Raw genomic sequence first — 21063 nt, forward strand, 5'->3', positions numbered from 1 at the left:
CTTCCTATCCCTTGGCCGGGCTATGGCAAGTAAGGACGTGTCACGATTGATTGGTTGGTGCAGGATGTCAATTCACTGATCCTTGGCGATTCGATCCTTGTCGCAGCCCTCTGGCAGAGCAAAAGGATGTATTCTTATATACATGTATACAGAGCCAACAAACAAGGCGCCACCAACGAAAAGCGCTTCAGGGGGCTGTCCCGAAATCAATCTCAGTCTTACGATCCCAGCCGATAACTTATACAGCAAATCGGTCTTCCCACAAACGGACACACAAAAAACATTGAGAATGTGAAAAGGATCCAAGCGATTGAAAATTATGCCCCCGTAATGGGAACGATAGAAAGCGAGAGCGCAAGACAATGGATTGGATGTTTTAAAGAACTCCTCAGCCACGTGGTTGAAACAACCCACGCAACGAAAAACACAACGAAAAAACAGTGAACAACTTCCATAACCAATGATCACGATTGGACGAGCACATGCGTGTGACATCAAACACCGCCGAGCTGCCGAGAGTCTGGCTGTGACCTGCCACATAATCGTGAAATCAGTCAGGATGGACCTGATTCCGGCGCAGGGCGATAAGAATAAATTTTAACTCATCCATTGGGCCGATCCGTGACGGTCGGGACTGTAACGCCGCATGAATGAAGCGAATGAAAAATGGGCGTACATTTTTCCCCAATTTTTTGTTCGCTCTTTGTCTCTCGCACTCCCATTGTTGGGGACCAGGAATTCCAGTGTCTGCAATTGATAACACCCGCTCGGAACACGGGGCAGTGATAGTGGGCACATTTCTCGTATCGGGTCGAATGAAAGTGACACAGCACACAGTGAATGCTCCGGGGGAGTGGAGGATTGGACATGATCACGGTGCCGGTACCAGAAAATGGCCGCTCGTATCGCATCATCATCACCATCGTCACCACGTTCGCGTGTCCGCGGCGGGTGAAATTGAATCATCATTTTATCTAAAATATTATCTAAACGGAATTCAATTTCCGATCGAATTTATAACTTTCGCTCTTGCGCGTTTGCGGTTTTGTCCCCCCCCCCCCCCCCCCCCCCCCGCCCATGCATTCGATGGTCACCGTGTCGGTCGTTCGAAGCATCCACCTTTTCCAACCCGTCCAAGCGCGCCCGTGGCCGTACATCCAAAAAAACGGGAAGCTTTTTAGATTGATTCTGTTGCCCGCTTTGATTCCACGCCCGCTGCATGATGATGCTTGGCTGCTGCAATCAGCGAATCAATAAGAACCAGCGCCGGAACCGAACCGAGAGTCAAGTAAGTGGATTCAATGGCCACGTGTGGACAGTGCTCGCAGTGCACAGTGTAAAGTACGGCTTTCCGTACCTCACAATCTAAAAAAAAACGGTTTGAGATTGCAAAAGCACAATCTATGGTATCTCCCACTTGTTCGCTGCTGAACGAGCGGAACGATTATCTAGCGCCTAGCTTCCGACTTCCGACGTGCTCAAAATCAACTCGATCTGTCTACTACGGTCCGTACTGCAGTGGCTACGGCCAAACACAAAAAAATGGCGTTAGCTCACCTAAGAAACAACAATCCCACTTTACACCCCATTCTAGGGGGGCCATTTCGAACGATTTAATACGCTCGCATCGGCTTGCGACTTCGCCAAACGGTCGTACGACCATCGGGCCCGAATTTTATGATCCCATTGACCAAGCCGATGGATCCAACGCCATCGCCACCAATTTTCCAACAGTTCATCGCTCGTAAGTCACTTGACTTAGCCTCTAGCCCTTAGGTTTGTTGTCACCCTTTTACCATTTGTTTCTCCCGTGTTTGCCACGAGAGGTAACACCAAACATGCTGGATGGGTTTGTTTTTTTTTTATTATTATCACCAAACGGATTTAACACAACCCCAAGAACCTATGCCATTGCACTGGACAGCGTCATCATTAACACACTCTGGTGGCCGTAAAGCGGCCACGGGTGTGTGTGTGTGTGTGTGTGTAAAGTCGCGCACTTACCTTACGCGCCGGGCAAAAAGACATCCCAGACTCGACTCAACCCCCGTGGGCGCTGCTGGCCACTGGCGGTTTTATGGTTATTGATTGGTTGTGCGCCTTTTTTAAGTGTGTGTGTTTTTGCGCGCAATGGAGTATAGCTCAAAGTGCTGTTGTGATGTACAACAAAAAACGATGCAAGTGTCTGGATAAGGATGTTATTGGTTGGCTGAACATACGGAATAGCGTTTTGGGTAGGGTGGAAAATTGATTTTTTCGCTTTCTGTTGCTGTTCTGTTTTCATCTTTCCTTATCAAGAACGTTATATTTGTTATATGTTAAATGTATTGAAGAAGAGATAATTTCGTAATACAATTGTATGGCAATTTTGACAAAAATTCATAACAAGTTGGCACTAAATTTGTACTTCTACAAGGGCAAAGAGCAACGCTATCAAAAGTAAGCTTTCAAAAGCAAATAATCGAAAAGAAAATCGATGAAATACCTTTTCAACGACAATGCTCCAAACAAAACAGTACACAAAATAGTCGTTCAAGTCAAGGTCATAACAGTTGATAACACCAGTAGAGAATCGCACTAACCCAACAGCTCCAATAGTTCAATTCCATCTGGGGACTACTTGCGTACTGCAAAAGGGCAGTTTAATCTACCACTAAGCACTAAGCGCACCAACTGCCCACTGAAGCTGCCCTTTTTTGCACGCGCTTTTTTGTTCGGCATTTCCCGACAGCCCGACCGGAAACCAGGGAACCGGGAAAACAGCCCAGCATCCCTGGCCGCCTGGCAGTCACTCGAATAAAAATCAAAGTCCCCGCCACTGCGCTCTTTAACGCAAAAAGTTCGATTAATGCTCGCTCCAGCGAGCCCGGGTTGTAAAAGTCATTAAAATTCATGGTACTTCGCCTCGGGAGGGCAATTCTGAAACCACCCACCAGCACCACCGCAAACCGTCCACCCCCTTCCCCGGTGGTTGTGGTGCGGTTTTGCACGCCAGCAAAAGTTCTCGTTTGTGTCTGGAAGTGTTGTTTTCATTTCCCCTGCCCAGTTGAATTGCGCTACAGTTCCACGGCTACTCATCCACACACACAGAGAGAGTCAACCAACGGGTGAAAAAGAGTGTGTAAAACTCGCGCCGAACACACAAAACTGTGCCCCAAAGTCTGCCTTTAAACGGACCATAGCCACGCGAATGGGCTATGGTTCGTTTCCTGTCCGCTACAAGCGGTAGTGTCCGCGCGGGCCGAGGCCGAAACAAAGTGGCTCTAAAGCGGTGGACCACGCGGAACAAGAAGAGACAGAACAGGCGAACACAGACCTGTCCACCACCACCAGATCGAGAGTTGCTGATGAAGCTTCACGACGGTTGAACGCAACCCGAAACATTGTCAACCTCTCCCCTGCAATCGCGAAAACGAACCAAACGTGGTTTTTGGTGTGCGCCTCTTTTGACAGGCCAAACTGAGCCGGCGTGTGGAGCATTTCACTGCCCGCGCGCGTGTGTCGTTTTTCGTGCTCCACCGTGGCGAACATCATGGCGAATCTTTGCGCCTTGCCGCGCTATCCTGCCCCACGCCAGCACAAACGAATGCAACGAATGCTTTTTCTTTAAATTCAATTAAAAATAATTACATAATTTCAAACCCATTCTGGAGGGGCCAGCAGGAACTAGTAAGGGCTCCTGGCCAGCACTAAACGCCATCGCCCTACCATGCTCTTTCGTAGCAAGTGAGGGAGAAATTGCGATTTTATAATGAACAAAAGAAATGATTCTATTTCCAATTGCAACCGGGACTCCATCCTCTCCATCCGACACACTGTGGCCCCAAACCGTCGAACGGCAAGGCGGCCAAAAGAAGAAGCATACGAAAACCCCTTAAGCGGGCGGGAGCCGGTCACACACAGAACAAAAGCAGCTTGCTCGGGTAAAGAGGCGAAACGCTCGATTTTCAATTTCCCGCTTTGCCCAGGGATTGCTTCCAACTGCTAGCAAACACGGGGAGCACTGGCGATGGTGATGATGAAGGCGACGGCAACTACCGCCCGGTCAAGGAACAAGTGCCAGCTGGCGGTACAAGCGAGCGCTTCCTGGCACTTTGCGACCCCGTCGTCGTCAAAAGGCCGGTCCCTCTGGCTCCTCCGGGGTAGAAGTAGCTTCTTTAGCGGAATGGTATTATTTCTTTTGCGACAGCTTCGTACGCTGTTTCAGTGCAGTTGAGGGAGAAGAAAAAAAACGTCCTGGCAGAACAGGGCGAATGTGATAAGAAGATGTGGTGCAAAAACAGCACAAAAAACAGCACGACTCTCCTGAAAATCTCGCACCCTATGGCACCCCTATTGTTGTGGTGACTGTGGAACTGAATGGAAATGATGTTGTACACGGTATAGACGGTTGCGGGGTGACTACCCGTCCGGTGAAGGGGTGTAGAAAGACGTGTGTTGCTATTTCTTGCTTTGCTTTGCTATGTCTCTTTTTCTGAGATAGAAACGTCTCCAAACTAGATCATATTCACTTGTACTTGGGAAGTTATCTATTGCACCCGGGTGGAAGTGTTCTATGCGAAGTATTAGGAATGTCTTTTAATTTCTTTCTAATTTTTATCCTTTTTCATCATTTTTTAAACACAGCAAGATTTCGTTAGTTTAAAATTTACACTTAGTGGTTCCAAAGAGATTCTAAAGAAACAGAAAATCCCATCCTCCTTTATCTCAACTAGAACAATTAAAATATCCTAGACACGCAGCAAACCAGCTCTTGTTCCAGGTGTCGGTAAAACTTTGCTCATTTGTCTATTCCGCACTCACACACACACACAGTCCCGAAAATTCCCCTCCAAGCACGTATGACGACTAGAAGATGATGATGATGGGCAAACTTTCCTTACGCTGCCAAAACGCCTAGCCAAAACGGGCCACGGGCATCCGAGACGTTGCGGGATTAGTTTCGGCCGGCTGAACCAATGCTGAAGCGCCCGCCGGGGGCGGAGGCACACGCTATGAAGAGCCTTCAAAAGCTCGGTGTCAGCCTGCCGCTTGTCCGAAATCAAAATGTGTGAAAACCTGTCGCACACACTAGACAGAACATTTGCTTCGAGCGATGCTGGCACGATGGCGAACGATGGACAGCGTGCGGTTTGGCGCTCCGGGAAGCGGGAAGATCGTTGGGAAATGCCGGCACACATTCCATTGCCGCGTGTCTGCCACGGCTGGAACTAATCTAGCGTAGCTAAATAGTTGCATAAGTGAATACTTCCACACAAGGGCCGGGGTATGCGGAAACGTGGCACACTTTGCTTGTCCGCGCGCCTCCATTGCAGTGGCTGTTGTTACGATAATACGGTAGATGGCGCAGCTGTAGCGCGCAACAGTGTAGTGGTAGTGGATGACAACGTTGTACAACGCGCCACACACACACACACAACCAGTGCCGCAACTCGATGAAGCGGCACTTGTTGTTTCTCGCCAAGCACACACTTTAAACAAGCGGTTCGTCGTTCGTTAGAGCCGTTCTTCACATGAAAGAGTCCCTCCCTGAGAACAGACAATGCAGCCCTACTGCATGCTGCTGCCTGCCGTGCGGCAAAAGGACGACAATTTAAGTGGACTAGCTTGGACGTTGTTGCACCATTGACCTTATTCCTTACGGCAGGAAGCTCGGTGGTGGGGTTTGCCACCAGTCGCTGCTCCAGTGATCTAATCAGCACACTCTCACAGCACACAAAGCTGACGCGTTGCTCGAGTAGCGGCTTGGGTTAAATTAATGAGAAAACCAAAATTATTATTGTTTTAAATTCAATTAGCAGCGTGGAGGCAAGAGGTTACGACCTGCCTGCCATGTGATAATTACGACAGTTAAATGTTTCTTTCGCGGCGCATTTTTGGCTGAGGACGGGGAGAGCGTGAGGCAGTTTAAGCCCGTAAAATATGTCACTCCCCGGGAGATGAATTCTTTTCGCCCCGCTAAACTGTAGCATTATTCCCGTAGATGTTCTTTATATAAGATTCCGCTGTTGTTTCCCCGATACTTGCTTAAGCTTGCTTTCAAACCAAATGTTTTCATGCGACTTTATAACTGAAACAGAAGCAACACGGGCCTTACCAGTATACATTCCCGGGAATACCTTAGCCACCGGGTCGCACCAGCCACCGGGTCGCACCAGTCACCAACCAAAACGGTCCTACCCCAGAACAACCGTACGGCCGTGCAGCGTGAAATGGGGGAAATAAATTTTGAATCAAATTTTATTACATTCTGCACCATTGCGCCATTACTTCGGGGTAAAAGGTGCTCCCGGTTCCTAGAGCAGAACTTTTCGGCAGCACAAGGTTTATGCTTTTTCCACGAAGAATCGCGGCCACAGTTCCACTCATCTGGCGTACCCAATATTGGACGTCATTTGAGACGTCTGAATGTTACGAATTTTCGCACACGTATTTTGACCTTCCATACCGTGTTGTTCAGGCGGTGGGAATGTTTGTGCAATTATTTCCAAGTAATGAGAGCGGGAATGAATATTTAAAGGCCGGGCTACATTGATCGTACTCGCAAGCGTAATTTTGATTTTCACTAGCGCACCTGGCGGCGGCTGACCGAAGCATTTTGCCAAACAATTTGGAGCCGCTTCAGAAAATACGTTATTTTTCCATGTTTTTTACTAAAAACGGAGGAGAAAAGTTTTGTAAAACGTAGATACACATGTTTTGCACACATTGCATCCATTTTTGCAATGGAAAACGATGGAAAAACTACTTAATTTTGAGATCCGGCATGACCATTCCCTGGATGACCAAAAATAGCTTCCACCAGTCGCCGCCAGATGCGCTAGTGAAAATCAAAATTACGCTTGCGAGTACGATCAATGTAGCCCGGCCTTAATGTCCGGCGGTTGGGCTTCCGCTACGAATGGGAGGGAAAACCTCTTTACGAACCATATTAAGTAAGGTTAAACCCCACTTGACGAGGGAGAGAAAGGTTTTAATTCGCAGAGTGCAAAGATTTCAAACTGCAACGACTTACGATAATAGTACACCCTCTTAGTAATAAGAGATTGTTTTTGTTACAATGAGTTAATCAGTACAATTACAATGTTTTTTTTTATGTTTTTAAAACTCAAAACGTTTCTTTAATTTTTTTACTGAAAGCGCCCTCTCGCGGCATTGTTCTGCTTTAACTGTAACGCCAGTTGTACGATATACTTAGTAGCAAATTGCATACTGCAGAGAGTCAAAGCAATTTAATTCGTTTGATACCGGTTCGGTTTGCAATGAAAACCTGTCAAGGAAATGAATCAAAAGTAATAAACGTTAAACAAAACTGATTCAAAACTTTAGTAGCAGCACTCACAGAGAAGCAAGAAATCGACACCAGAGCCTATTATTGTACCGGATCAATTAGCGCATTACGCTTCGATTAGTAAATAGTGCGATTAGAGGAAGGGTGATGAAGAAGCTCTTAGGTAAGGTTATGCAGACGGGAGGAGAACAACAATGCCATCTCATCCACACACGCAACACATATCACAACGGACAATACGTTCATGTTTTTCAATTCTTAACCTTAATCTTCTTCTACTATTACTACTACTACTACTACCACTACTACCACTACTACTCGAAAGTATTCTACCGAATCTCTTCGGTCAATTATTAACCATAGCAAGATAGCTGAAGCATCGAATTCTTCCTGCTCAAATCTCAATTATCTAGCCCCATTCTATTAGTACTCTACGAATCGTCAATACACACGGCTTACCTGCTGACTAGCAGAGGTGTAGGAGTGGACATAAATCTTTCACGCAGCAAAAACAAACGAAATAAGTTAAATTTTAAAACAACGAAATGAAGAAAATTATACAACGCTAACCCAGATACCCAGAACGCTGTAGCAAGAGTAGAATGATATTCTTCGGAGAGTTGATGCGTACAAGAATAGAAGCAAATGCAAGTGAACCTGGTACGGTCGGTACGCGCGACTTTCACACGCCACGCTCGAACGATAGTGTGCGGCAAGCAGATTGTTGGCATCGTTAAGCCGTGCAGCAAAGTTTACCCAAAACAGCCAAGCGAAGCAAAAGATTTTCTTTCCTTCGTTCCTGCTTTCTCTTTTGAATAGATAAGAACCAGTGAGTTTGGAGAGATTTTTATCTTTGTGTTAGTTTTATTTTAGCTAAAAAAAACTGGTTCTGCTGCATGAACGTTTGTATGTGTAAGCTAAATAAGTACTACTTTTTATTCCTCTGTTTAAATTTACGTTTTACGTAGAGTTTACATTTATCTAGGATAGCGTACGAGATGCGCAAACGGTGATGTAGCACAACTTGTCGACCATCTTTGATTTTGCTTCGCTGACGAAGCACTTCACACCGGCTGCACTGAGTGCATGACTGTTGCAATTGCTGATTTTGCCACCCGCAGCAAACTTCCAACGAATACGTTTTTGCCACTGCACCCGATCTCACATTTGATGAAGTGCCCGAACAGCTTGTCATGTCGAAACCGAATATCAACAGTACAGATTCACACCACGGAAAGAGAGATAGAGGGAAGAAACAATCACACCAAGTACTATCTAGTAAAGAGGCTCTCCTTTAAAAAAAAACAACAACCACCTCTCCCAACACCGAACCGACAAGAAACATGCAAAGTTAAAGTACCAAGTCAAACAATAACAGCAGCACCACTGGGGCACTTGCTTCCTATGGTACAACTTTTCGACAGCAGTTTGAAGTTTTGGAGTGCAAATTAGAATTTTCCCATTCCAAGCGTGGCCTCGGTGCATCACGCTCCACGCAGCCGGATGATGCATGAACGAGTAGTGCCGAAAATCTGGCAACTTGCACCCAATCACCACCCGTCCTTCTCATTAATTGCAAATGCCTTCTCCTCTCTGCGCTCCGCTCACCTGCCGTTGGGTCGCGCGTTCTACTTAGCGAACTTTTTCGGCCAATCCCGTTTCAAGGATCTTCAAAAGCGAGGGTGATTCATTATGTAACGAGAAATTACATGCAGTCCATCAGTTTAGGCATCGGGAGCCAACTATTGCTACCTACCGTACCATCCGCCACCATCGGTTCACGAATTCTTGCATTGCATACATGCAGGCGCTTGCGGAAAAGATAAATACATCATTACAAACTTCCTTCACGTGCGGCGCCGCAGCCAGCTCAGATTCGTCAATCATGATAACGGTTTGCAAAACATGACACGCTTCCTCTTTAAGATATTATGAGAAAAGTTTGATTAAGCAACGATGAGCAGACATTGAAAGCGAATATACTGTGCTATTTTTAAGCACTTGGGCAATTTTCCGAAGTACTGTTTTTTCTCCAGAAATTTATTCAATTCATTTCTATTTCCCATAAGTAGAGAATTATATAAAAAGCTATGAAATAATGTTCATAATATACAGTTATATCAATCTAACATACTACATTATTTGAGTAGAACATTCACACACAAGCAATTACGGAAGGGCTTGCAGACAAACCAACTCAAATTAATCAAAAATTAGGCCTCTAAGGCTCATATTATCTGAGGCGCAGCTATAAGCGAACATTAGTTTTTCATACTCTCTTACTATCCCATTTAAATCTCAAACTATTGTCATGAGCACTGACACTTTCGTGCCAGTTCGATATTGTTCCCAACACAGGATTTAGATTTAGTCGGTAGATGGTAGTACCTCAATAAAACAACCAGCTCTAAGAACACAGCAAATACATTCTTTACCCACAATGAGAATTATTTAATCGCTATTCTTGCTACACTAATACACTAAAACCGTACTGATACAGCAGCAAGAAACTGATAAACTACTGGTTACAATATGCCACATTTCTTCCAAACCACTAGCAAAGTATGACTTCTCCAATATCAGCACTGTAACTGCAATCAGCTAGCGTGTAGACTGATACTAACCGCTTGTAGTGTTTTGTTCCATCGTTTACGTTTAATTTCTAGTCAGTTTTTTCTCACTAGCCCTCCTAGGCAGATACGTAAGCACTTTATAAACTCTTAACTTAAGCAAATACTCTAACAACGCTTTGTTAGAAGTGTGACGAAAAAAAAACCTGCAAACAATGAGCAATACACATTGAACAAAAAAGCAATACTGAACGATGTGAATGATGAGGAATTAGGGAGTGAATTAAATGCAAATAGTAGCAACAGCACCGTAAATACTTCAGCATGTATGCAAACGTTTGTCCTTAGCTTTAGAGTTTATTAACTAATAGTGCATGCAGTGTAGTGCGTTTCTGCGTAATAGGATAGGGTGTTTAAGAAGGTTGAGAAGTGTGACAGACAGCGATGAAAAATACTCAAATACACACACATCGTCCATGCTAGCAGTACCATGCGAGCAACACAATTTATATCTCTTATTAAGCTGTACCCAGTTCAGATGGTTAGAGGTCCTGTAGGGCGAAGGAAACAACCCAAACACTCGTTACAAGCAGAAACACATCTACTTCCAAAACCGGATTTGTAAACGATGGTATACAAGAACACACTCATACAACACAGAAGAAGCAATACAATGAGCGCATGAAAAAGGGAAAGCTTTGAAAATCGAGAGGAACTGTAAAGCGCAATTATCAAATTATTAAAATTTGAAACAAAAGGTCAGCATAGTGGGTAGCGGGTAGTCCTGATGGGAGGGATTCAATTTTAGATGAACCTGCAAAAAATCAAACAATATTACAAAACAAAGACCAATTTGATATAACCAATAAGGGCATAACGGCTAAGCAAACAAAACTGGTAGAGTAACATTTTCGCAAACGCAAAGGTAGAATACACGCGTTTAACCCAATATGAAAGCAAGCCAATACTTTAGTAGCCATGCGTAGGGCACAGCAATAAATTCCAACAATTTAATCTAACATTAGCCTCCTTCCTTCTTCCTACTTGGCCACAGCTTGAGGGCATTTGTGCATGGCGTAGCGTACAGCAGTACTCGTAAGATCTTTAAAAGATCTTTCCTTGCCCATCTCTTCTACTAGTCAAGTTTTTAGTGCGTCTTACCGCTCTAACTTCTCCTTTTCTCGTCCGGCTGCTGCAAACGAAACGATTTGGGGAGGGAAACGTCACACTGCACTGATTTATATATTTACACAAAAAGACAGCCGACCGCAGAGCATAGCTACAACTATTGGTCATTAGAACAAAAAAAGAAGAAATGCACTACTACCGATTGAAAGTAAAATAACGCTTACGGTAGCTATGAGTTGGTGAAGCAAATTTGTGAAGCAACAAGAAAGAATAAGAAAAAAAACAACAAAACAATGTAAAAACCCGCAGACACACACACACATGGACAAATGAACATATAAGAGGTAAAAAGGCAAGCAAAACCGCGATAGGAAGTAGATAAGTAGACAAGGTAGGCCGTGTTTAAGCCGTACAGCAGCCGTACGGTGCAGAACAAATTTCAAAGTATTAAAAGTGAAAACATAGAAAGTTTTTTGATAATTTTTCATAATATTTACATTTATACCGAGCGAAAAAAAAACAATGAGGATTGCGAGTGGTTTTATTGAAATTTTAGCAAAAATGCAAAACTATAGAAAAAAAGCAATAACAAAACAGAAAAAAGTATATATGCAAGTAAACACACACAAAAAACACAAGTAGTAGCATTAAGAAGTCGTAGCGCAGAAAGAAACCAGAGAAAGCAATCGATGAAGCAGCAAAGCCTATGTTGTGTGTAAAAGTAAATGAAAGACAAAAGTAGCTTGTCAGGGCGGCTACAATTAGCGTTTATTCTGCAGCAATTATATATAAAAAATAGCAAACACACAGACAAAAACACACAAACACACAAATAAAATAACAACACGCCGCCGTAGTAGAATTGCTTTTATTAAAAGCTTCTAAATAGTAAGAAACACATGAAAAGAAACAAAGTCAGCCTAGTTATTGTAGAAAAACAACAAAAGGAAAGGAAAATAATAAGGCAACAGGTAACACCTAACCTTACGAGTGAACAATTAAATCATTTCGAGCAAAACAAAAAACGATAAAGGTATAAAATGGGGAAACGAAAGACGAAAACTCAGCATCCATCATACCAACGCTGAACCAAGCTTATGCGCAATAAAAGCTAAACGACACGAAAATACCAAACACACAACGCAAATGAACGAGAAAGAGAATGCTACAATGTCTCGCAAACACGGTATAGCTTTATTGTCCCATTTTCTTATAGGAAGTAGTAGGCAGATAAACGTAGGCGTTGACATTTTCCACACGAATGGAAGCGAATTCAAGACGAGAAACGACGCCACTATATTGAGTGCATGAGTTCGGAGGAAACTCCAATCGGAAGAATGATTGGAAAATTTTGTCTTCTTTTATTAGACTTGCATAGTGTTTGTGTTCTTGTGTTGTTTTTTCTACCCCTAGAGGGAGGTGAAAAGTCACTTGAGCCGTAATTTATTCGCTTTCAATAATTAGTAGATTCTGGTGCAACCGATCGAAGGCTGATCGTTAAGGATGCACTTTCCTTCATTGTGTGGTAGGCGTTGGAAAACAAGACTAGAACAAATCTGATAGCATAGTTTCATTTTTTATCCGTTACGTGTTTTGTGTTTTAAACATTCCAAGCCGATTCCGTAGTGATTCAATTGATTATAAACCGACATACCGGCAACATCCACAAACACACAAACACACACACACACATGTAGAACGCGCCATTTAACGATATTAAATTATACATATATATTTACTCTTATATACTCATTAGTTAATATTATACATGCATATATATGAATATATATACATATGTAGGGCAAGGAAGGAAGGACCGGAAGTCTAGTGATTAATAGCCTCATGAAGCAATAAAAACATATTTTTAAAATTCAAAACACTGAAATTGTTGTTTGTGTTCTTTCCTTTTCTTTTCGCCGAAACTGTCCGAAACTCGTACCACCGTGAGGTAAGTGGAAGCATTTTAAAGCTTTATCCTGTCTTCGTGATTAAACACCCCCTCTCAAGTCGCTTCGATTTTTAATGAAATCACTCATCTTAAATTAACACTCGCTTGCCACAAAACGCTTCATTTTTGCACTATGCAACCAGAAAAAAAAAAAAAAACATACACTCCCTCCACAGTGACAAGTACAACGGAGGGAAATAAAGACACAGCAGAGAGCAGTCCAAAAAAACACGGGCCTGACTTTTCACAATACCTTTTTAAGCCCGGCGGTAATCGCACATGTCAGGAATAATTAATCCCCCCCCCCACCCCCCCCCCCCCCCCATCCCACCATGCTGTTGGCAACACCTCTCCTGACGTCGGGACGTCACAACAAAACAGGAGACGAAAAAAAAGGACAAAGGACACCGTGGCCTTTCCCATGTTACCCGGTTTCTATCCACCCAGCACTTTATACAGCATACAAAAAAACAGCTTGTAGAAATATTGCCAAAAATATTGACCACCGTGTTACGCCACCGTGTGTGGTGGCCGCGCCCAACCCAGAAGCAGCTGGTAAACATTTTTCCAGGATAATATTTTCAAGCGTCCATTGATCGCTGCCAGCGGCAAACGGTATAAAAATAATCAAGCAAAACTGCCTGAACCTGAGTGTGTGCCAACAAAAAAAGGCGAGAAAATTAAAACCAAAATATTAACAACGGCATCCTTACTGCACAAACGGGGCGGTTTTTTGGGTGTTTTTACTTGTTTGGGTCGTACAAGTTTGCATACGTCAGCGCGTTACAGGGTCCACAGCAATCCATCCGAATGGCCGGGGAATAAATAGAACACTGTCAACCCCCTCGGTTTCGAGCGGTGCAAAACAAAAAGAAAACAACGAAATATAAATAGGAAACAACCCCAAAAATAAAGAAGCATCCGGAAGTGCGCGGGTGCATTTTGCTGCACACTGCACGCGAATGCACCCGTCGGCAGCAGCGAACCGTACTTCGGCAGTCGGGTAGCGCAGGAAGGGTGCAACAATAAATTAATAAACATAATGGTTGTCAAATTCATCAACATAAATTTAATAATTTCAATAAATTACGCAAACACACACACATACCCGGGTAGTGTAATGGGTTAAAACAGAAAGTGAATGCGTATTTGTGGTTTTAACAAAGGCTCACAAATGCACCCTCCGGTCAGTCGCGCAGTTTTTGGATGCTTTTACCAGCTAACCATAAATACAATTCTCGAGAAAAAAAAAGCTCCACGCACCGAATTTTCCACTGCGTAATGCTGGCACGTAGCATCGGGCATCGTGAGGGTACTGTTTGTCCACCAATGGTTTGTCCACCACCACCACCCTTGTGAACCATTTTGCCATCTTTATCACGTCCGTTCGATTTTATTTTGGGGCCGACCGTTCGTCACCCATCACGGTCGACCGGAAATGGTAGAGTTCGGTCGGTTATTTTTTGGCTTATTTTTCCTTTAAACCCATACTACGTGTGTAATGTGTGTCAGTTGGTGGTGGGCCCGAGTAAACACAGTACGATGGAGTCTGTAAAGGTAGTGTGAAGGTTGGATGCGAAATCGAATCACTTGTTTTTTTGTTGTCCCCTCAGTGGAATGTGGTATTGATGGTGGACATAGCATGAGCATTGTTATTTGCTTGATTGTTTACACCCGTTTGTTGCTTTCTATTGTTTTTTTTTTTTTTTTTGTTGATTCTAGCATAACACAACTTGTTAATAGTCAAAAAATAGTATATTCCTTACATCTTTTAAACAAAACTATAAAACTGTACACAGTATAACATAAGTACTCGAACGCATTGCATACATTTAGGCGCCATGATCCATAGAACAAACTGTAAATGATATAACACTATCCTTTTTTATTTTTCTTTTATCTTAATTGCATCACCGTCAATCAATTTTTACGACATTTAAATCATGTATATCATACAGTAAAATTAGATTTTCCCTTCAATTCATACCTTTGATTAAATGACATAGGACATACCTCAATGAAAGTATAACTTTAGGCGCACTATTTTAATTATTTTTAGTAGTGATTATCACAGAACAGCGATGCAATCTATTCTGACATCATTATGTACCTACTTTTATTACACTTGCTTTGACTAATCTTTCCACCCTGAAGCATGCCAGCGTGACCGATCATGTCTTCGACTCCGTCTCAAGTACCTGATATCGACACGAGAAGAAACCCCCATTCCTTGTTGCGGTTGTTGAGAAGGGGATTTTTCTTACAACTACTTAGCCACAGTGGCACACTTCAAGCACAGCTTGGCGATGTCGATTGGCGAACAGCTCGAGCACTTTGAGCGATACTTCACTCTTCACACTGCGCCAACTCTGGGAAATCGCAATAGTTGACCACCGGATTCCAGTGCAACCCGGAAGGGCACGTCTGCTCCAGCTCAACACCGTACGGATCGCAGATGTAATACTTCCCACAGTCAGTTTCGTGCGGAATGTACACCATATGGTCGGGATCGTATTCGGGTGGACAGTTGGGTGACGGTTTGGGAGCGGGTTCAGTGTTGGGCGTCACACCCGGTGCGCACTGTGCCTGCGAAGGGTAGTCGCACTGCTTCTGGGAGTCATTCCACAGCAACCCGGGTGGACACTTGCTGACGACGGGCGTTCCGTGGTTGCAGATCAGGAACTTGTCACAATCGGTGGGATGCGCTAGCAGGACGGGCGGTTGCTCCGGATCGTCCTGCGGTGGGCAGCGATCGTCGGCAAGCACGGCAGCTGCCAACAGTAGTACCAAACTGGCAGAAACTAGATGGTTGGGATAGCACAAGAAAGGAAGTTTCGTTACAGCTCGGCCTTATTTTAACTGTTTTGTTTTACCTTCTATTACCTTTCATTTTATTTTGTACTTTCGTACTTTCAGTAGTTAGATTGTACTGGCTAAGGCGTTTCACTCTGTACTGCACTCACTGGCCAGTGCAGCCTGTCCCTTTTATTGCGATGCTTCGGTGCGATGATAACAATGGATAATCTGAAGTGGATGAGTGGTGCTGGACACATTTCAATCGAATGACGAACCTCTCAGAACTGTGTACTTTAGCAATCCGACGTTCATTCATGCTTGTGGATAAGCAAAGCCTTGTTGACACTTGAAGTCTACTAAGTTGCACGCCCTGACCGCTCGTGAGAAAGTGTGACGTTCTCACAAAGCTCTGGATTAATGCAATTAAATATTACATCAAAAATAAAAAAATCAAATGTTCCCGCGTCCACACTAATGAAACCCAAAGTGCATAATATCACACAAACCCCAACGCACGTGACGCATTCTCGGTCCAACGATCAGAACCGACAACCGGGCGGTTCGATTTTATATCACCGCCGACTCCATCCACCGCTGTGACGGGATTTTATGGTCACATTACCCGGGTCCGGGTGGCCATCGATGGTGGGATAAATGTGACGACACAAAAAAAAAACACTCCCGCATCGAACGAAGAACCGCGAAGGGTGCAATAATCATGAACTGTAACTGACAGTATGCAAAACGTGGTGCAAATGCACCGACAGCTTCTTCGCTTCGGGTCAGGGCTTTTCTCGGAGGAAGGGGTGGAGTGGGAGGAGTCGTCTCCTTTGCACGTTCGATTTGGTGATTCGTTAATTCCGGTCATGTTTGGACGTCATGCGGCTTTGGTGATAATAAAATCGACCAAAAAAAACGACCGACGCCATTCGACCATCATCGACGCTGTGTTGGTGGCAACCGGGATGAATTCTTCCACCACAATGAAAAAGATTTATTTTTTTAGTTCTGTCCACCCATCTTTGTCTCTTTTTCTCTCTGTTTGATGCGCTTTAAATGGCGCCAAAAACTATTCATCCATCTTGCCAGTAAGCGTCAGCATGGTGATTTGTTCTGTTTTATTTTCCTCCCCTATCAGGCGAATGATACGCGCTTGAGATGAGAAACGATCCCAAGTAGCCACTGATGGTTTGATTGGGAAGTGTTTTATGATCCACAGCCATCTACGATCACACCAATTCAGCCGAACGTTGTATTTATAGACGACTTAAATCTATCTAAAATCGTGCGATAATAAGCTATACGACACGTGACACTACCCTAATGTTTGCATAGATTTTCTCATCCAAAAACCAGCCCCGTAACTAACATGAAACACGATACACATTTTAGAGCCTCTGTGTTAAGAGATATTGAAAACAAAATATCGCCAACATGCCGCGGAGTGTGTTGAAGAGCTCTTGAATACCAAGAATTGAACACCACGAGCCTTTTAAGCGTGCCCCACTTGCACTTTAAATCACTTCGTACGAATGTCAATGATTAATATAAACGATGACTCAAGGTTTTAGATACTTGAAATCATATTAAGCGCCATTAGGATTAACTCCATCGTAAATAAACAAACTCAGGACAAGCCTGAATGGTGCAATAGATTATGAATTCTCTCACAAATTGAATTATTCTACATCCACAGGCTTACAACTTCAGAGCTTTTATGCATTTTTAACTGTCGTCCTCGAAACAGGAATTCCCGCCAATTAAGTCCAATGTCCAAATGAACACCGAAAAAGGGCACTTCCGGATTACATTTCCCCGTCACTATAAGGAATGTGCTTAAAATTTACCTCCATTTCCCAATTTTTCCAACTCACGCTCTTGGGATGGTTAAGGATTTGCCAGAAGCAGAAACGATGCTACTCTCGCTTAAACCAAATCGAGTAAATAAACTCAAACATACAGAGCTCAGTAATCGTCACCCGAGTGCCGAGTGACAGCGGCAAACAAGCTTCCCACAGACAGCACCACGAACGAGTCCAATTTTAACAACATTTTTATGCATTCCCAACCTGTACACACAAACACCGCATGTGCCATGGAGCGACACACACGCAGCACACTAGACCAAAAATGAAAAGTTTGAACTCCGATCCGCTGTGGAAGCGTGGTCCTTGTCGACCACGTGCTCTTGATGACAGTTGACAAACTGTTTCTCCACATATCCCCGGCGTACCGATCCGGGGGTGCACCAGTTGGACGGAGGATAAAATTTATGTAGCTTTGCTCCGTGCAGCGGTGTGGGGCGATGCCGGGAAACGATCATAGCTTTATGATGGCCGGGCTGGTTGGATGGGTTGTGCTGACAAACATCACCAGCCCTTTGGAACGACGACGACGGGCGGGAACGGGGGATGTGTGTTTGTTCCCTTTACGAGCCCCAGTTGTAAGCTTGCATGCTGCATTAGTGGATTAGTGGAAGGCTAAACTGAGGCGCTCTTTTATTTGCACCGAGATGTAAATGGCATATAAAGCTGCAGCTGTGCAAAAAGTGCAGGAAACAAATCACAATTCAGAAGGAAGGTTCGCTTCCCTCAGCTTCACGCCGCTCCACGGCGCCGTCTCGGATCGGCACACCGTCGTCTTGTTATCAGTGTCAGTTGTGGTTGAAGTGTTTCATAGAAGAGGGGTTAGTGAATTAAAACTTGCCAAGCACTGTTTAGATGGTTAAATGGGGTTTTTTTCAGTTGGATTATTGGATTACAATAACTACATTGGATGAACCACGCTGCTTATCCTCACTAAGTGTAAAAGCCACCGACGTCGTAACACGGGCCCCATATCTATCCAGATTTATTCCAGAGTGTTCCTTCTTGCGTTCCTCAGTGTGGCAATCTATCAATATTGCTCCTGTTTCGTATAAAAAGGCTCCAAAGACTTGTGTGAATTTCAAATATTTTGCCCAGAATAGGACAGACAAAGTATGACAATAACCCTTTTAAAAAGCGTTTGAATTGATGTTCATAAAGATCACCTATGAAGTGACATCAAACGGTTAAATTTAGCATGAGAACTGACCATGATATTTCCAAAAAATACTGTGTATAGTTTACGGACGGAACGTCTAAAGAGCGTACTGTGCCGAGGATCTAAGCGTTTTTCTAGGAGCTATACTCTCATTGGAGGAACAGCTGGAACATGGACTGGTGATCAACATGACACGCAAGCTTCGGGTTCCTATTTGTATCAAGACGATGTACTGCGCACTTACCAGCTCTTTGCTAGAGTACGTTATCACCGCGTGGTGATCCGCATCTACTCTGGGCTACTAAAGTCCATCCAAAGAACGGCAACACGCTTGACTGAGTGACTGGAATCAGCGTCTCGATTATGGGACTTAGTGTTTACTAGTTATCCCTGAGTCCTGGAGCTCTTATGACTCCCGCAATACCCCTGCGCTGTATGTGCTGCCTATTAAATGCTTTTGACGACCTAAAACAAACCCGGAATGACGGTAGCACAATTGACTGCACACGTATATATGTTCGGAATGCGTCCAATCTTAGCCATTTACAAAGGATTTGGTTTGTTTTACAATAATTTTACTAATTAACATTAAGCATTAAAAAGACGGTACACATTGTGCCTCGTATGGATAGTCACACAGCTTCCGGGAGTCATTCCAATGCAACCCGGGCGGACACTTGCTAACAACGGCGACGCCATGGCTGCAGATCAGGAACTTATCACAATCGGTGGGATGTGGCATTAGCACGGGTGGAAGCTCCGGATCGTCATGCGGTGGACAGCGATCGTCAGCTAGCACTGAACCCACCAAAAGCAACACTGCGCATAGCACAACTATTATTTGAAAAGACAAAAGGGAAACAACAAGATTAAAGTACGATCTGTAGACACACTGGAAACCCGTTTGATTTAATTCTCGTTTGTACCTTTCATGTTGATAGTGTTTAACTGTCTCGAGTTGGCTCCTGCTAAGACGTACGGTTCCGTACTGCACCTGTCCAATGTTCCGGTGATTCCCTTTTATGAGGGCGCTTCAACCACTGATAAAGCGACTAATCTGAAGTGGCCACACTACGAAACCTGGTAACGATACTCCGACGTAACTGTGTACATTACCAATCAGCCGGGCAGTATATTTACTGAAGGCTATTATTAGTAGCTTGGGGTAGTTATTTCTTTCTCCATCAAGCTTGTTTTGGGGGACAAACTCTCCTTAAAAATTGCAACTCAATCAACACTTACACCGGGTACTCGTCAGTACTTCGTCTTCCAGTATCCAGTTACTCGTTCTGTTCAGCAATTTCGATTGCTTATCCGTCACGCACTCTCCCCGCACTAATCCTGCGATTCATTCGATTTTACGAACTGCAAATTTGGCCATTTATTTAAAGTGTCTTCATCAGCAGGATGCGCCCCAGAATGTGTCACCGTCGACCGTTGTGTGAAACGGTGCATAATCCTCCTTCAGTTCGATTCATATTCATATTAGTGTAATCATAATCATCAGACACCGTTTCCCTCCCCCCTTGTCCCACCCACCGCATTTAACTCCATCAATGAAAAAAGCAGACGTTTTCCGATAGGCCCACACGCGGGCGGCACACACACACACACACACAAGCCATTTATCGTTACGATTATGATTATGGGCGTTTATAAAGTCTCACATGGACAGATCCTGTGTTCCGCACCTTCACACCCCGGGGACCGGGGATGAGGAGACCACTCCAAAAATTCAGACCAAGCCATCGGACATGATACCACTTCATTGATCGGGGCCGACAGCCGCCGCCTATCGGGGACGGTCGAGAGGAGATTGGCATCGATGCAGCCCCGGGCATAGTGATGACATCATGGCTGTGGAGTGATTATTTTAGCCATAACAAATTGACGTCATATGCAAAGGGTAGCATAAGTGAAATGGAAATAGAGGAAAGGAACTGGTGAAGTGTAAAGCTTGTGGGGCCATTTTCTATCGGCGTGGTAATGGGATGTATAATCATTACTTATTTTAAAGAATTTAATTGAATGGTGTACAAGGTGTAAATTATTTGTTTCGGCTTTGTTGCAGCTTATGACCTATCAAATAGTAATACAGTTCACTCAGAAATTAGGTTAATTTGACCAGGTTACAGGACAGTGCAACGTTGTTCTCAGGTGCTCTTTCAATCCACGGCGTAGCTGATTCTGGCTCTCTAATGGCCGTACAACTGATACTAAACTCATACAGATTTTGGAACTGATCACGAAACCTTATCAAACCTTTTGCAGCATATCCTGAACGAGTATTAAAACATACCCTGAGC

The 21063-nt window shown here is 44.0% G+C and overlaps 2 protein-coding genes across 2 annotated transcripts; both read right to left on the minus strand.

Moving 5' to 3' along the window:
* Nucleotides 1-14955: 14955 nt before the first annotated feature.
* On the minus strand, nucleotides 14956-15930 carry LOC125906494 (peritrophin-1). Its single transcript, XM_049605403.1, has 2 exons — nucleotides 15821-15930; nucleotides 14956-15738 (listed from the first exon to the last, which is right to left on the minus strand). The coding sequence occupies exons 1-2, from the start codon at nucleotides 15825-15827 to the stop codon at nucleotides 15284-15286; spliced, it is 462 nt and encodes a 153-aa protein (XP_049461360.1). The 5' UTR covers nucleotides 15828-15930; the 3' UTR covers nucleotides 14956-15283.
* Nucleotides 15931-19310: 3380 nt separating this feature from the next.
* On the minus strand, nucleotides 19311-19799 carry LOC120961406 (peritrophin-1). The gene is made up of 2 exons (XM_040385118.2): nucleotides 19684-19799; nucleotides 19311-19591 (listed from the first exon to the last, which is right to left on the minus strand). The coding sequence occupies exons 1-2, from the start codon at nucleotides 19688-19690 to the stop codon at nucleotides 19353-19355; spliced, it is 246 nt and encodes an 81-aa protein (XP_040241052.2). The 5' UTR covers nucleotides 19691-19799; the 3' UTR covers nucleotides 19311-19352.
* Nucleotides 19800-21063: the final 1264 nt, after the last annotated feature.

This window comes from Anopheles coluzzii, chromosome 2, assembly GCF_943734685.1.
Source record: "Anopheles coluzzii chromosome 2, AcolN3, whole genome shotgun sequence".
Classification (NCBI taxonomy): domain Eukaryota; kingdom Metazoa; phylum Arthropoda; class Insecta; order Diptera; family Culicidae; genus Anopheles; species Anopheles coluzzii.